Raw genomic sequence first — 18,806 nt, 5'->3', positions numbered from 1 at the left:
TTCTCATGGTTATGGACTGAGCCTACGGGTGTCTGATGGTGAAATGTTACTACTCATTTTTGAAGCTCACAGAGGCATTTGTGAGGAAATACACTGTCATACTACTTTTAGTAGTGCTTGTTAGGGCAAGCTTTAGAATCGCTATTACCTTTGCTTATAGGTAGAGTTGAACAAACCCTTCGGTACGTCACCTTTTGAGTTGCTCACAAGATTGATACTTCAAATAGTGTGACTTAGGGATAGAAATCATGAAGAGTGTATTATTGCTAAAACCTAACTTCCAAGTAGTGATTTTTGAAGTCTTGTTAGAGGCATCATAAATTCAATGCAATATTTGGCCTTAAAGGTGACCTATTATGTATGGAAGCCAGTTTCCGCCAATGAATAATTAAAAAAAAAGGTTATTGCAACTTTTTATTAGGATTGCATGATAGAAACTCGCAATTCTAACCTTTTTCTTAGAATTGCTAGATATAAACTGACAACTGAAAGTTATAAGGCCTAATTTTGAGGCGAAAAAATTGCCGGTTTACATCTCACAATTCAGACTTCACAACTCGCAATTGCATGTTATAAAGTCAGAATTGTGAGGTATTCTCAGTTCCGAGAAAAAAATCACAATTGTGAGATATACAGTAAACTTGCTGTTCCGGGAAAAAAAAAAGAAGTCAGAATTGTGAGTTTATATCTCAGAATTGAGAGTTTGACTCGCAATTCTGACTTTATAACTCGTAATTGCAAGTTTATATCACACGATTCTGAGAAAAAAGTCAGAATTGTGAGTTTGTATCTCGCAATTCTGACTTTGTAACTTGCAATTGCAAAAAAAGAGTCCGGATTATGAGATAAAAAGTTGCAATTACCTTTTTTTTTATTCGATGGTGGAAACGGGCTTCCATAATTATGCCCCGTTTTACAAGATGTAAAATAAGTCTCTGATGTCCCCAGTGTGAATGTGAAGTCTTAACTCAGAATACCTGACAGATCATTTTTTATAGCTTGTTAAAATTTCTACTTTTAGCGTATGTGCTAAAACTCGATATTTACTTTTTCTGGAGCTGACATTCATGCACAAAGTGTTGGTATTGATCCCTAAACATTTAGGGGACTTTACTTTTTTTTTTTTTTCGTGGACATTTCCTGCAAAGATGAAATTTAACCACAGTGTCCTTAGCCACAGATGGAAGGAGTCTATGGAGACGCCTTTGTTTGTTGGTGCATCCCAAAACACAACACTTGTAATGCCGCTGACATTGTGTATCTCTAGTAATGGCGGACTGCTGTGGGATTTCTTCCTACAGTGAGGGAGAAATCTGGAATTGCATGTGCAGAGAGACAAAAAATGAGTGGGTGGATTTTTGCCATTATAGGTTGGTTGTTGTCACACACTGCGGCCAAACAACTGTGTTCAAACACCTTATAAAGGTGATTATTGCATAGTAGGTCCCCTTATGTTAAATAGCTATACTAAACAAAGAATAAATATGAAAAGGAACCGACCATTTATAGAAATCAATGTCCATGTTACTAGTACTTGTCTGTACTTTTACACTCATCTATGCTGCTTTTTAATTGTTTTTCGATGTAAAAATGCTCTAGATCAGAGGTTCCCAACCACCGGGTCGCGACCCACTACTGGGCCGTGGAAGAATTTCTACCGGGTTGCGAGAACATTCTGGGAAAAATTTGTATAGATAGGATGCTCTGTTATTTATTGTGCATAAATTATTGTTCTTATTATTCTGTACTTTCATTGTATGCAATTGAGATAGAGTAGCAATTTGATGATTTCATGTTAAATTAGTGAATAAAAGATTGCTCCGAGCCTATTAGGGCTTAAACGGATCACAGCTGATCTGTGATACGTACGGATCAGGTCCAGACCCTACCGTTCGGCATATGATTTGCAGACTAATTTGCCAATTTACATGTTCAAGCTATTTAAAACCACAAGAAGAAGAAAAGAAACAGAGCTTAATTTGTTACTTACGCTCTGTTCTTGCACACACCCAAAGCGCGCACAAGTATAGAGACGTGTTTCAGACAGCGCGGCATACCGAGTTGATTCCTCTTCCATGTCTTCCCGCATTTAAGATACATACACATGGGAGTTTGCGGTTATGTTGCAATATTGGAAATATTTCTGTTTTAAACCACGAAGGCGAGCCAGTGGATATCGCACAAGCAATGTAAAAACTTTGCGCATTAGAAAGTGAAAGTAAACCCCCACAGCCCGCCCCCCCAATGCACGAGAATTTTTTTAAACCGTAACTGGTCTGTGAAGAAAAAAAGGTTGGAGACTTCTGCTCTAGATGTATGTATTTGTTTTTTTTTTCTGCTTTTTACACATTTTTTAAAAGGAGAACTCTACCTCCAGAACAGCAGTTCACAAATAATTTACTCGCCCCCTTGTCATCCAAGATGTTCATGTCTTTCTGTCTTCAGTTGTTAAGAAATTATGTTTTTTGAGGAAAACATTTCAGGATTTTTCTTTATATAATGGACTTCGATTGTGCCCCCCGATTTTGAACTTCCAAAATGTAGTTTAAATGCAGCTTCAGAGGGCTCTAAACAATCTCAGCCGAGGAAGAAAGGTCTTATAATGCCGTGTAGCACAGGCTCTGTGATGTGCATCACGTACTATTGAATAACATCGAAAGGTCATGCAGAAGGTAGGCGGATCTACAGACCCAGTGTTTACAAAGCGAACGCGCAAAGACTAAGAAAGTGCAAGTAAGTCAAACGCTGTTTACAAACAAGAAGGTACAACAATATTGGACGATTCTGAAGTTGTAGGAGAAAATAACTACATACTCTACCTTTTCAACATACTCTACCTTTCATTCATTTTAGCAAAATCAGCTTCACATGACAGCTCCATAAGATGAACGAACGACTCTCAAAACCCGAAGACTCAAGACAGGTGAACTAATTCCAGCACAGAACCTATAGGATGTTGCGCATTTGCGACTGAACGAATCACTCCCCGAGATGACTCGTTCTTCCCGAGTCACATTTAAAGATGTGTTCAAAATGAACGAATTGTTCAAGAATGACCCGTGGACACGCATCCCAGACCATGTGCTACACGAGCTTTTGTGCTTAAAAAGTAAACAAATTTTTATTTTTTGAAAAAAATGACAGATAAGACCCTTCTTCCTCAGCTGGGATCATTTAAAGCCCTTTGAAGCCGTATTTAAACTACATTTTGGAAGTTCAAAATCAGGGGCACAATTGAAGTCCATTATATGAAGAAAAATCCTGAAATGTTTTCCCCAAAAACCATAATTTCTTTACGACTGAAGAGAGAAAGACATGAACATCTTGGATGACAAGGGGGTGAGTAAATTATCTGAAAATTGTTGTTCTGGAAGTGGACTTCTCCTTTAAGATGCCACATCAAGTTAAAAGAAGTTCAGGTTTTGAAAGCATGCCTCAAAGCATGCATTCCATCCAATGAGCCAAAGAAAACAAAATCATCACTTCCTGATAAACTGGCACTAAATATCACTAAGAAAAGTAGGAGAAGCCGCTGAATATAATCATTTTAATGTATAATAAATTACTTGCGCCTTAGAGCAAGCAGGCCGTGGCCCATATCCAAAACTAAAAAACCTTTCAGATTCCATGTAGTGTGTGCTGTTCATACTGTTATGAAAGAAAACAAAAAAGGTCTGAGTCATATGAGCAAAACTCAGATTTGCCCAACTTTTGCCTGCAGTCTAAATGTAGCCTAATTGATAAGATGTTCAATTTGTTTTGCAGGAAGATAAAACAGCCGGTAAATCCCACATACTTCCTTTGAAGGAAGGATTTTACTCATTTACAGAGTTCATAATTCCATAGCGACTTGTGGGTGGGCTCTTTTGACTAAGCAACCATCCAAAAAGCCCTAGCAACATGCCAACAATATCAACAATCCCCCAGAACATTGTAGAGTCAAGTTTGCACAGGCAAACACCACTTTTCCTGCAAAAAAACATAATGCCATGTCTACATGTGTAACAAGGACCCATTCCTGGGTTTTGTTTTGATATGTGTGGAATGTGTGAACTATCAGAGAGCTATCCGTTTATGAAGACAAATATGCGCACGTGAATTCCTTCCCCCGGCATGCAGAATGATGTTCAGCTATTGTAAGCAATCACAGGGAATTTCTGACGTGAGGAATGTTTTTGGGCCAAAAAATATCGAGTGGGATACATCTGTGCTGTTGCCAGGGGGGGATTTCCATTTGCAAGGTTTACAACACCATGTACCTGCGGAAGAAAAGCATTAACCTTTAACAAGTGTCCGTGTTACTGCGTTCTATTCGTAGTTGTGCGCACACTTGGCCCACAAACCTCAGTGGCCCTGCCAGCTTTGTTACTTTTTAACAAGAAAGTTCTTTTTGTCATGATAATCCCCTTCTGCACTGACAGGCTAAAAATCTGAACTATTTTCCAACACTGGTGTTCAGTGTTCAGAAAGCCTGTGGTAAATTTGGCACTCGCTCAGTAACAGGCCTTGTGTTCCAGTCCAGCGAAAGAGAGACAGGTGAATACCGAATAACAGCCCGTTCAAGGGGAATTCGTGACTTGTATTCCCCTCTGTATGAAAGCTCATAGGGTTACAGAAAAGCTTAGCTGGCAGATTATCCAGACAGTTCTCAACTCTCCAGTGAGGACCTGAAACTGCCTCCTATCAGGGTTTTAATGTACAGAGGGCCCAGATAGTGTTTGGAGACTTAAGACATAATGTCAGCACACAAGGTAAAAAAAAAATAGATACTTATATTGACTCTTACTGATTTTAAATGGTACTGCAACAGATGTAGTTCATCATATTTACTATGAACTCTTGGTCGTGGTGTCTTTTTTAATGCAATTTTGTTTGATATTTAGTTTCTTATCCAGTGTCTCATGTAAGTGCAACTTAAGTGTCCAATTAAAAATACCACATACACTACCAATCAAGTTTCTTAACAGTAAATAATGTTTTTTAAAGAAGTCTCTTCTGCTCACCAAGCCTGCATTTATTTGTCACATGATCCTTCAGGAATCATTCTAATATGCTGATTTGCTGTTCAAGAAACATTTTATATTAGTATTATCAATATTTAAAACAGTTAAGTATATTTTTTTCTGGATTCTTTGATTAATAGAAAGATTCAAAGATCAGAATTTATCTGAAACAAATAAAACGTTTGTGACATTATACACTATACTATTCAAAAGCTTTTTTTGGAAGAAATTATAGAAATTAATACTTTTATTTAGCAAGGATGCAAAATAAAAGTGATGATAAAGACATTTATAATGTTACAAGATTTCTATTTCAGATAAATGCTGTTCTTCTCAACTTTCTATTTATCAAAGAAACCTGAAAAAAATGTACTCCTGTTTTTTACCATAATAATAATAAATGTTTTTTGAGCAGCAAATGAGAATATTAGAATGATTTCTGAAGGATCATATGACTGGAGTAGTGATGCTAAAAATTCAGCTTTGAAATCACAGTAATAAATTACATTTAAAATATATTCAAATAGAAAACCGTTATTTTAAATAGTAAAAAGTAAAAAAAAAATACTGTTACTGTTTCTGCTGTACTTTGGATCAAATAAATACAGGCTTTTGAGCAGAAGAGACTTCTTTAAAAAAACATTGTAAATCTTACTGTTCAAAAACTTTTAACTGGTAGTGTATATGGACAGCAGGCACTTATGTTGGGTCCTCAATCTTCAGTTTCGGACAGGACATGCAAATACTATGATTTACATAGCGGATTTTTTTTTTTCTTCTTGTGACAGGAGTTCACAGGAAAGTTGATCTACTGTGAAGGTGGTGTGTATTTTTTATTTTTTTTTGGACTTTATGTCCTTTTGATTCCCACCGTCGTTTTGCATATTTTTTTTGCATTTTTGTCATGGTCTGCTAAACTCCAGTGACTTTGCTCATGAGTTTTCACTGGCTGACTGGGGTTACATCACACACCTAGGGCCTCCACTCATGACCTGTGCTTCAAAGCGAGTCCAAACACAGCACCCCTCTGTTTATAAAGAGCCCTTTGTTTCTGTGTTAATCTACTCTGAGCGTGGGCCCTACTGTAACTTCAACCCTCTATTTCTCTCTCACGCACACACACACACACACACACCTATCCCAAATGCACCCTGGTCTAGAAAACCTCATGCTTCCCTTAATTTTTTTTTTTTTTTTTTTTACCTTTGCCAGCATTTTTTTTTTCTGTCAAAATACCACACTCTAGTGCATGGTATTAAAAAACAACAACAACACTGTTTTACATAATGTACAGTTGAGGTCAGCACCCCTTTTCAACACTGACTGTATGATTTTGAGATCCGTGTTTTCACACTGAGGACAACTGAGGGACTCATATCCATCTATTACAGAATATTCAAATGCTCAATGATGCTTCAGAAGGAAACACGATCCATTAGGAGCTGGGGGTCAACATTTTTTGAATTTGAAGATCAGGGTAAATATAACTTATTTTGTTTTTTGGAAAACATGTAACTATATTCTGTAGCCTCTAAAGGGCAGTACTAAATGGAAAAAAAAAGATATTTAGGCAAAATAAGAAAAATGTACACATCTTCATTCTGTTCAAAAGTTTTCACCCCCAGCTCTTAATGCATGGTTTTTCCTTCTGGAGCATCAGTGAGTGTTTGAATCTTCTGTAGTAGTTGCATATGAGTCCCTCAGTTGTCCTCAGTGTGAAAAGATGGATCTCAAAATTATACAGTCATTGTTGGAAAGGGTTCAAATATGCAAAAATGCTGAAAAACCAAGGAATTTGTGGGACCTGAAGGATTTTTTTCTGAAGAACTGCAGGCAGTTTAATTGTTCAGGACAAACAAGGGACTCATGAACAACTATCACTAAACAAAAAAACACAGCTGTGGATCATTCAGGTAACAACACAGTATTAAGTATGGGGTAATTTTTATAAATTAAACTATTATTTTCTCTTGTGAACTATATGTAAATGTCTTTTATGTGAAATATCTTATTCAGGTCAGTACTAAATCAACAATAACATGTATTTTGTATGATCCCTCTTATTTTGGTAAAATAATTGATATTTTTAATGATTGTGAAAGGGAGATGCGAACTTTTGACCTCGGCTGTAACTATGGTATTTTGACCAGAATACAAAATATTGGTACCATATTAGTTATTGACCAATACTGGAATTTTTTATTTTTTTATTTTATATGTGTCAGTTGATATCAAATGTTTATGCATGCTTATTTTTTAATATTTTGATTACTTTACTGTCATCTAACACTTAAACTAATAATGTAACAACACTGTTCAATGCAATCTTCAGTGATTCTCAAAATTAAAATTAATTTTTAATACTATAAAATATTATGATACCTAAATTGACTTGCACCATTCATTTTTTTTTTTTTTTTTTTTTTAAAAAGCCTTAAAGTGATAGTTTTTTTTTATTGGCCTTAAAGTGATAGTTCACCCAAAAATAAAAATAGTGTCATTAATTACTCACCCTCATGTCATTCCAAACCAGTAAGACCTTCGTTCATCTTCAGAACACAAATTAAGATATTTTTGATGAAATTTGAAAGCTTTCTGATAGAAATTGTTGAATAAAGTTGTTCCTTTTTTTTTTTTTTTTTCTTTGTGCACAAAACTATTCCCATTGCTTTATAAAATTAATCTTGAACCACTGATGTCACATGGACTACTTTATTGATGTCCTTACTACCTTTCTGGGCCTTGTACGCAGCAGTACTGTTGCTTGTGGATGAACTAGCTCTTTAACATAAATACTTAGCAGCTTATTGTGCATTATGTCAATGCCAGTGCTTACTATGGTGCATTTTTCTAAGGGTTGCCTGCAGTGAGTAAAAGGCTCTACTAATGTGTCGCTCATCTGGGTGCAGAAAGGGAGAAAATTAATCTCGGGTGAGATTTGTAAAAAAAAAAGACGAGTCAAACGACACAGTCGTTGCATGCCAAATCTGTGGCACAAACTTCTAAATTGGACTGACAAACTGCTTGTGTATCTGTAAACGCGTGTGAAAGCGAGTATCACACGACTGTGTATGTCCTGGCAGGCCTGAGCAGACAGATGCTCCCCCTCCTCAGCAGAGCTTCCCTCTGTGCAGCGTCCACAGCTGCTGAACAGAGCCGTGTTTGTGTGTAGCCAGCGCGCTCCGCTGGAAATCTTAAACTGCTGGGAAGGAGGAAGTGATCCTGGCAGTTGGCTGCAGCTCTGAGAGCAAGTCAGGAGCTGGGCGGCCCAGTCCTGTGCTCAACACAACAGAATCAGTCATGGAGCTGAACTGCTGTAGAGCAGCACAGCTGAAAGACGACACACGCACACACACTTGCAGCAGCATTCAGAAAGAGATGGACTGTTTGTTGTCTTTAAGCAATGAACTAAGCAGTCAGGTTGAGCTATCACAGGCCCAACTAAAGTCACAGTCGTAAAATATTCTGGGACAGCAGGAGTGGGAATAAACCTAGACTGGAATCAACTTTTGGGTGGCATCTAAGCAGATGAGAGAGGTGCATGTGTGTGTCCATAACCCAGTTTACACTTGGTGGTGTTTTGGCCGATCACAAATGGATAGTAATAAACACAAGTGTAACCTGGGTCCAAAACGTTTTCACATTGATGTATGGTTTGTTAGGACAGGACAATATTTGGCTGAGATACAACATTTGAAAATCTGGAATTTGAGGGTGCAAAAAAACTAAATATTGAGAAAATCGCCTTGAAAGTTGTCCAAATTAAGTTCTTAGCAATGCATATAACTAATCAAAAATTACGTTTTTATATATTTACAGTAGAAAATGTACAGAATATCTTCATGGAACATGATCTTTACATAATATCCTAATGATTTTTGGCGTAAAAGAAAAATCTATAATTTTGACCCGTACAATGATTTTTTAGGCTGTTGCTACAAATGTTACTTTTTGTATTTATTTTAATTTCTTTTTCATGTTGATTTATTTTCATTATTGGATCATCTGAGCCAGATGTTCATACCAAGTGTAAACAAGTCCATGTGACGCAGGGTAAACTGAGTGCCACACCATTACAAAGCGCTTGGTCACCGTCCACTTCAACACACACATAGGAAAAAGAGGAAGCCTGCAGAGAGCATGAAAGACAGCAGGAGGTAGAAAAAGCAGAAGTTTATAAAGGGAGTAGGCGGCGATGAAGAAGAAGAAAAAAAAGAGATGAAGAAAAGAGGGATCAGACGGAGATGAGTGTAAGGAAACCAGCAGAACAATAGCGAGAGAAATGGAAAAAAGCGATGGAACAAAGAAGCACATGCACGGATTATTTTAACAAAGAAAGAAAGGAATTTAGAGGAATAAATGCTGGGGAGGGGTAGGAGAGGTACGAGCGGGCACAGGAGCCACCACTCCTCCGGCTCGACTCGTGGAGGTTCACAGGGCATGAAGTTAATTAAGAAAAGAAACTTTATCCTACTGGCTTGTTCAGCCACATCTTGCTTTCTCTCTCTCATTGTGTTATGAGCTCTGTTCTTGTCTCGACTTAAAGGGATACTTCAGCCAAAAATGAAAATTCTGTTGTTAATTGCTAGCCCTCATGTCGTTACAAACCTGTAAGGTTCTTCTTCGGACCACAAATTAAGATTTTTTTGATGAAATCCGAGAGCTTCCTGACCCTGCATAGACAGCAATGCAACTACCACGTTCAAGGCCCAGAAAGGTAGTAAGGACATCATTAAAATAGTTCATGTGACATATTTGGTTCAGCTGTAATTTTAAGAAGCTACGAGAATACTTTTTGTGCGCAAAGAGAACTTTTTAAACAATTTCTTAACTTCCATGTCAGTCTTCAACGTGCATTCATGAGAGTACCATGACGAGTAGGGTTGGGTACCGAACTCAGTACTTTTAAGGGTACCACCCGAACTGCGTCGGTACTACCGAATACCGATTCACATTAAATCAATCGGTGCCAAATTTCGGTACCTGAGAACGCATCTGGAGAGAGAGACCCTGTAACGTGATGTCACCCCTGCAACTCGTTCTAACATAACACACAGGGCAAACCAAAATGTTCTTAAGTGTGGTTAGATTTTTAAGACCATATGGTTTCCGCGAAAATGCGGATGGAATCACGGAGTCCATTCATAAAAACGGAATTTACTCTATAGCGCCGAATGCCACGGAATTCGTCAATTTTTAGGCGAATAATTCAAAAGTAGGTCTGTCACTTAATTCGAATCGCGATATGAACTAATGTCTGTGAATTTTAAAAACGCAAAAAGTCGGTTTTAATATAAATCCTGCATGTTCCGATTTCATCTCTATGTATGAATGGCGCAGACGTGGTTTTGTTTACTACACAAACACTAAAGCAAGCGTGAAGCTCGCAGTGATTTTCAGCCTCTGTGTTTCACTATATGACGACATGAACACATGAACTTCATCTCCAGAGCTGCTGTGAGAGTCACTTCATGTGAATTTTACCATTTCATTTAAGAAAACTAGCATCATATAATACTGTATACAGACAGAAACTTTACGGCAACCTTTCAAAATAAAAGTACGGTTTAACATGTAACAGAAATGTATTTGAGATGTATTACTTTTGTACAGTATAATGTGCGCCTCTATATATTCCAATTTCTGTCAAAGAAAAAAAACACAATTATTATTAAAACTTTTTTTAAAGGAAATATTCACACAATTTTTCTTCCACGTATTAATTTTAACAGTAAACCAGTTTGTTTGCTAAGAAATACAAGGATTTAATTTTCATTCGATTAAAAATAAATAAATGTTTAATGCCTTCATTTGATTATCAGAAAAATTAAAACACAAGAATTTCTGAAAAAAAAAGAAAAAGATTGTAGGGCCCTATTTGACAGTTTTGGACTTATTTTTTCACTGAAATAAATGTTTTTGTTTTTTACGCAGAGAGTAAAGTACAGAAAAAAGATTCGGTAAAGTACCGAATTTTTAGGTACCGATACTGGTGCCATACTGGTAAAATATGAACGGTACGCAACCCTAACCACGGCTAATGTTATTTTTTCTTTGCTCACAAAACGTAGTCAGAAAGCTAGTAAAAAAGTAGCTCCCGGATTGCATCAAAAATATCTTAATTTAAAACGACATGAAGGTGAGTAATAATGAAAGAATTTTTATTTTTGGGTGAACTAACCCTTTAAATATTTTCTTTTAATGTGTCAGAATTGAAACACGTCTGACATGTTTTTATTAAAACTCCCTATTCATATATAAAGTCAGCATGAAATCAAATTGACGGGTATTCTTTCTTTATTTTTTTGTGCTGTAATAACTTGCTCCCCCACAAAAACACATTTCCTTTTTGACTGACGTCATCAAGGCTGCTAATGCCGTTATCAACAGGTGCCAGGAGAGTTTGAGAAGAGTTGTTCTTCCTAATCTCCCTATAAACCCTGGGATATGATGTCAACTTTTCACAATCCAGTCTATTTGTATAAAATTAAATCCTGTCCTACTTTTTTCCCTTCCTTGAATATCCACTGAAAATATGTGACCCTGGACCACAAAACCAGTCTGAAGTAGCATGAGTATATCTGCTTTGATCATACAGTCCTAACAATGTATGTACACTTGTGTGTGTGATATCAGCTTACGTTAAGTATTTGTTTGAAGGGAGTGTGAATTGGAACGAATGTCTCTTGTGTGGAGAGACAGAGCCTCGGGCTGTGCAGAGAGGAGAGTCGACTGGTTTCTCCACACATGTTTATCACCATTTGTGTCTAAGGTCAAAGGAAAGTGTGTCAGTGTGTGTCTCTGTGATGAATGGACCTGCTAATTAATGTGTGAGGATGCTTGTGTGAAAACAATCTGTTAAACACTGGTGAATTTTCACACTGGCAAGGTAAAAAACAAGATTGCGATTTTAAGAAAAAACAAAGTTTGACTTAGTAACGTGATGCACATCACACAAAAAATAGCATGTTCTCTTGTTAAAAGTGCTTTGGTTGAGTTGTGACAGCTATTGCCTTCGGCTGTTTCCAGTGCCATAGGTTTTATTTTTTCTGTCCTGCGTTTTACAGTTTTGGCTCACACCTTTGAATGATTGAGAGAGGCTGAGGCAACAAGATTACTTTTCCATACCGCCTCAACGTAAGATCACTCCTCATCTGTGCCAGATATCTAAATAAGGCCATAGCTGTCCTGCAATAAATTACCATACGGTGTTCTGAGTGAAAGTTTGTGAACTTGCTAGTACAGACATGTTGAGTGTATTGAGTGTAGAATGAGTTGTTTATGGTGTAAACCCACAGGCTGAATCTCTGGTGTCGTGCCGTTAACGGCAGCGGGAGGCTGCGCTTACCTGGCGGGGAGGGACAAAGACAAGCCCTGCTCAAGAGGTTTCCAAACAAATCTTTGTGCGAGTGTATGTTTGTGTGTGTGTTACGATGCCCACTTTCCGCTAGTGTTTGTTCTCATAGTAAGGTTAATGTGTGAGATTGTGTGCCAATAAGTGATTTAAGTGCATGATAAGTAAGGCCATGGTGTGTATATATTCACAGCTGAGCGATTCCCATAACTCTCTAGGCTGACGTGGACTACTGATTATAAGAGCTCTAGGCGACTAAAGTGTTTCCTGGTTGTGTGTTTTAGCAACTTTGAACTACCAGAAACTACTTTTTTAGTGAAGTATGTCACATGTTTGAGGAAAGCTGTTCATGTTTTTTGCTTTCACTAGGTTTTCTGAGGCAGGTTCGACAGCTCTCTGTGGGTGGATTGGCGTTACACATTTTCTGTACCCAGTGAACGGCCGAAAGATTTGCTACAGTTGCCAAACTGCAGCAGTATAAAACAAGACACACTGCAAAGAATTTTCCATATGGAGTGCAACACAAACAACTTAAACTTATATTCCAGTGTGATGAATTGCTAAAAGTAATATTAGTCATGACTCTTAACATCTTGTTCTTGACACAATAAGTTGAATTCAAATGTTATACACTACCAGTCAAAAGTTTTTGAACAGTGAGATGCGAGTCTCTTCTGCGTTTATTTGATTCAAAAAGTACAGCAAAAACATAATGAAATATTTTTACTATTTAAAATAATTGTTTTCTGTTTTAATATATTTAGGGTCTGAGCATCAGTGTTGCGAAGATACTATTGGAATTGCTCAGATTCTCTTTATTTTTCTTCTTCTTCTCCAAAATCGCATTTTTGAGGGCCTAAACATGCTCGAAAACTCATGACGCTTTGCACACACTCCAAAGGTGGTGAAAATTTACACCTGGTATGGATTTCAGAAGTGGGTGTGGCAAAATGGCTTGATAGCTCCACCTACAAAAAAACAAAACAAAGTGCCCCTTGAGCTATGTTTTACTTGCATGTATGAAATTCAGAAGACACATGTAACACACCAATACCTATAAAAAAAGTCCCCCAGTATGAAGTACAAAACACAACAGGAAGTCTGTTATTTAGAATTTTCTTGGCAAGTTTTGTGCTGTTTTTGCCATTTTCAGGTGTTTTATTTAAATAACCTCCTCCTAGAGATTTAAACAGATCAACAAAGATCAAATTTGGTCAGTGTAATCTAAATCTTTGTGATGTTAAATTGCGAAGATCTTGCGTTTTTGTTGAAGAGTGTGTCCGTGGCGGCCTGACAGACTTCGATGTTGCACCATGAGAACGGAAGTTGCTATAATTCAGGCATACAATGTACGATCTGCACCAAAATGCACGTTTGATAAGACTCTTGCCCTGAAGAGATCTACATGCCCATATTCCGTTATAGTCATAGCGCCACCTGCTGGCAACAGGAAGTGGCATGTTTTACGCTCTAACGAACTCCTCATAGAGATTTACTGACATTACATTATATTCGGTCAGTCTAATCTAAAGGCCTTTGCCTTGTTAAATGGCGAAGATCTTAAGTTTCGTTAAAACACGTTCGCATGTTTGATAAGAGTCCTGGTTTGAACATATCTAAACGCCAGTATTCTGTTATAATCACAGCGCCACCTGTTGGCAACAGGATACGTCATGCTTTGCACTAACTCAAACATACCATGTTCAGTCTGCACCAATATAAAAGTGCTGGCCTGAAGACATGTACATGCCTATATCCAGTTATATTGCTCACTGTTCACCGTTTTCCTAAAGACCACGGGTGGTGGTGAACCCGGGTGCGAGGGCCCTTTCAGTGCTGCTTGCAGCTTTAATTTAAAATGTAATTTATTCCTGTGATTTCAAAGCTGAATTTTTAGTAGTGTATATTCATTTCTTTTTCCAAAATGATAGCTGGATGCCACTTATTGAATTAATCTAGACAACAATTTAGTATACTACAGTTTGAAATATGTATAGTTGCATAATATGTCTAGTTCACAGGCATTTTTTAAATGGGCATAAACTAAAGTGTATATGCAGTAGTTCTTCTATAGATTTGTGATGTCAGTGACCATTTGAGTATTAGCTTTTTATTTTCAGTATTGCCAGGGTTGCCAGGTTTTCACAACAAAACCCGTCCAATTACTCCTCAAAACTAGCCCATAAGTAGCACAATCGCAGTTTGAGGGGGTCCCCCATTATATTCCCCATAGTATTCCTGGGGCTAAAATACACATTTTTTTTGGCGGGGTTCCCCAGTCAAATTAGCATTCCAGGGGCTAAATATTACGTGACTGGGTTCATTTCAACCAACAGACATGAAAAACAACCCGTGGCAACAGTGTTAAAGTAGCCCAATTCTGTGGGAAAACCGCAGACTTGTCAACACTGGTCGGATTGGGAGGTTGATATATCAAAGAATATATACGCTTAAATGGATTGTTCTTCCAAAAATGAAAATTCTGTCATTAATTACTCACCCTCATGACCTTTGTTCAGCTTTGAAACAAAAAATAAGGTATTTTTGATGAAATCTGAGAGCTTTCTGCCCCTCCATAGGCAGCAACGCAACTACCATGACGTTCTGATGTCAAAGACTGACATGGAAGAGAACAAATTGTTAAATGAAGTCACTATTGTTGTTTTCTTTGGGCACAAAAAGTATTCTCGTAGCTTCATAACATTAAGGTTGAACCACTGATGTCACATGGACTATTTTAACAATGTCCTTACTACCTTTCTGGGCCTTGAATGTAGTAGTTACATTGCTGTCTCAGAAGGATCAGAAAGCTCTCAGATTTAATCAGAATATCTTTATAAATAGATTTATTGGTATATGCACCCTTAGTTTTAGCAAATTAAGTTTGTATTTATGTGTGTCTGTACAGTTGTAATGACAACATCCATCTCTGCTCTGGCTGCAGTGTTTGCGGTTATCTTTTGTTAAACTATGTCACACTGAAGCGACAGAAACTTCATTCAAAGGAACCTCATAGCCAGCCGCCCTACACCCTGTGTGCCTCTCTATGCTCTTTGGCAACAGCAGCTGTATTTTTACATTTAGGAAGGAAGTTTGCAAAGAAGTTACACCAGCCATGTTCTGTGTACAGATGAGCATTAAGTGGGTAAATAGATTCACCATCCCCCGGCTTCGTGCCTTCACTGTGTGTGTGTGCGTGGGTGAGGGTGATCTCTCCTGTCAGGGGTCTTTTTGTGACATTGTGCATGAATGAATTTAAAGGGCAGGCTAGACGGCCCATTGATATGGTCATAAAACATGAGGAGCATGGAGATCTCTGTTTTTTCTTTTTCTAACAGTAAAACAGCTCTTTATAATGTTGTACAGAGCACAAAATTAACTTTATGCCACACCTGGAAAAGTTTTGCATGCACTGTATAAATGTGTGTGTGTGTGTGCGTCTGTGTGTGTATATATATGTGTGTGTATATATGTACACATATATATATATACTCTTATTTTGGTTTACATACACATGATGTATATATCTCTTATGTATCTTTCTCTTATTTTGGTTTTGTTGGCTTAATGAGAAAAAAGTAAGTAAAAAAGTTTTGGCAAAAACAACGAAACTTGAAATGTTCTTGATAAACTTCTGATAACTTTTCCACTGACGTAAACGACATGCACATCAATTTGATTTACATAATTCCAATTAAACCTGGTAATGTTGCAGTTCCCAAAGTTAAACCACAATTTTTATTCTCGGTTGGGGTTGTCGAGTGTTTATTTTGGACAAGAGTCAAAAGACTGCATCAGCATACTCATAAGTCTAGAAACAATATGATGCTGTGATGATCAAAACGTATTGTTGTTTCATGTCTGACGGTCTCATGTGTGTCTCCCACAGACCCCCAGCGCCTGGGCCGATGAATGCGAAGAGAAGAAGAGGGGCTGTCACAAGCGCTCAGCCTCCTGCGGCAGCACTGACCAGCTAAAAGAGGTCAGGACGCGTTTAGGGCCTGATCTTCTCTCCTCCCCCGCGCTTTGTTCCATTCAGCAGAAGCAGGGCCGGGGCTGGACCCCCTCGTTGTCTTTCTCTCCCCCGTGTGAGACTGTGGATGAGGAGCCGGGGCAGCAACAGGCTGTTGGGGGTGGTGGGGAGGGGAAGATGAAGGCTGTGTCATTATCATATTATTGGCAGGCTCTAGTGAACCAGAAGCAGCCTGGTGTCACCTCACATTACACCCTCCCTTCCTCCTGTTTGTGCATGCACCCTTCCTTCCCCTGTCACATCCTCCAGTGGCTTCATACACTGTTCTCTCTATTCAGGGTGTCTTCTTCCTCTCTTCCACCACTTCAAGGGTCTCCTCCCTTCGTATGTCTCTGCTGTGCCCCTTGAGTGCCAGGGTTTTAGAGGCGTGTGTACATACATTATCTTCTGCCATTCGTTATCTCAACTGCCATCTCTCACTGCTCAGTTGACTCTAAACTTGTGTGTGTGTATTAGTGTTCCACTTCATAGTTAATCATTCTCTAAACAGTCAGCAGGTCTTATGTGCACTCACACATGCTGTAGGCAAATCTGATGGAGACTAAGCGAGCAGCCTACCTAGACTGTTTATAGATATCATAGGAAAGCTGGCATGGCATACCTTGTTTTGGCTAAATTGTTTGGCAGTAGAAACAATGGTACTGCAAAATGCACTGCATTGCTGTGCACTGGGAGGAGGGGGTTTTGTAAGACAGAGAACTGAGTAAAGAAAAATGTTTATTAAATGTTAATTCATTACTGCATGGTGTTCCAAGAAAAAAGATTTTATAAATTTAAACGTTTTGTAAAAATCAAAAAATGACAACTAACAGTCATTCAGAGATGGATGGATAGGTAGAGGGTTGGATTGATGGAAGGATGGATGATAGATAGGTGGGTGGATTGGATGGATGGATGGTGGAAGGATAGATGGATGTATATGTGTGGGTGGATGCATGGATGGATGGATAGGTGGGTAAGTGGATGATGGGTACATCGCTGGGTGGATGGATGGATGGATAAATGATAGATGGGTGGGTAGGTGTATGGATGGATGGATTGATAGGTGGATGGATAGATGGATGGATGGATGGATGGATGGATGACAGGTTGGTAGGCAGGTGGATGGATGGATGAATGGGTGGAAAGATAGATGGATGGATATATGTGTGAGTGGATGCACAGATGGATGGATGGTTAGGTAGGTAGAAGGATGATGCAAGGATGGATGGATAGGTGGGTAAGTGGATGGCTAGGTAAATCACTACATTGGTGGATGGGTGGAAGGATGGATGATAGATAGGTGGGTGACTGGATGGGTGGGTGGAGGATGGATGGATAGTAAGATGGAGCGGTATGTAGAAGGATGGATGAATGATAGATAAGTGGGTGAGTGGATGGATGGGTGGATAGGTGGATGGATAGGTAGGTAGAAGGATGGATGGATAAATGGATTGATGGAAGGATGGATGATGGGTGGGTGCTTAGGTGGATGGATGAATAGATTGATAATAGGTGGATGGATGATAGATAGGTGGATATATGGGTGGGTTGATGCATAGATGGTTGGATGGATAGGTAGATGGATAGATGGGTGCAAGGATGGATGGATAAGTGGATGGATGGATAAATGGATAGATGACAGGTGGGTGGGTAGGTGGATATATGGGTTGGCTGATGCATAGATGGGTGGATGGATGATAGATAGGTAGATGGATGGATGGATGCAAGGATGGAGGGATAGGTATGTGGATGGATGGATGAATAGATAGATGATATGTGGGTGGGTAGGTGGATAGATGAAAGAATGGATAAATGGATGGATAGGAGGTTGGGTGGATGATAATGGATGGATGGATATATGGGTGGGTAGGTTGTTCGATGGATGGATGAAAGGATGGATAGGAGATTGGGTGGATGATGATGGATGATGGATATATGGGTGGGTAGGTGGTTGGGGGGATGGATGATGAATGGATGGATGATGAATGGATGCATAGATGATGGATAGCTAGATGGGTAGATAGAAGGATGGTTGGGTGGGTGGGTAAGTGGATGATAGCTAGATGGGTGGATGGATGGACAGATGAAGAGATATATGGATAGATGAAAGAAATTGAGTAAGAGAAACTGAGAGAAATTGAAGCTTGTTAAAGCTAGTTTTTAACTAGTAATTACAAGTCTTAAAAATACGTGAGTGGTATAAAGAAGTCAGGATCTTGTAATTACAATAATTCCTACATTTGAATGCAGTATTAGTGTGCTCTACTTGAATAGTGCTGTTTTCTACCTATGCAGACCATTTCAAATCAGTCAAATGTGAAGTTCAGTTTCAGTTAGGATGCTCCCTTAGGTACCAGCCTCAGTAGGCAATGAGGGACCTCTTGTAGTTTTGGAACAGAGCTGTTGTCTCTGGTACAAACACCACATAATGTAC

The 18,806-nt window shown here is 38.6% G+C and overlaps 1 protein-coding gene across 1 annotated transcript in view; it reads left to right on the top strand.

Moving 5' to 3' along the window:
* fam117bb (family with sequence similarity 117 member Bb) overlaps positions 1–18,806 on the top strand; it is a 59,584-nt gene that overhangs the window by 16,119 nt on the left and 24,659 nt on the right. The window contains exon 3 of the mRNA XM_051119347.1: positions 16,247–16,339. Within this exon, the coding sequence (XP_050975304.1) occupies positions 16,247–16,339 (93 nt within the window). The remainder of the gene's footprint in view (positions 1–16,246; positions 16,340–18,806) is intronic.

The sequence above is a fragment of the Labeo rohita genome, chromosome 9, assembly GCF_022985175.1.
Source record: "Labeo rohita strain BAU-BD-2019 chromosome 9, IGBB_LRoh.1.0, whole genome shotgun sequence".
In the NCBI taxonomy this organism is placed as follows: domain Eukaryota; kingdom Metazoa; phylum Chordata; class Actinopteri; order Cypriniformes; family Cyprinidae; genus Labeo; species Labeo rohita.
This window is presented reverse-complemented; position numbering and strand designations above follow the sequence as displayed.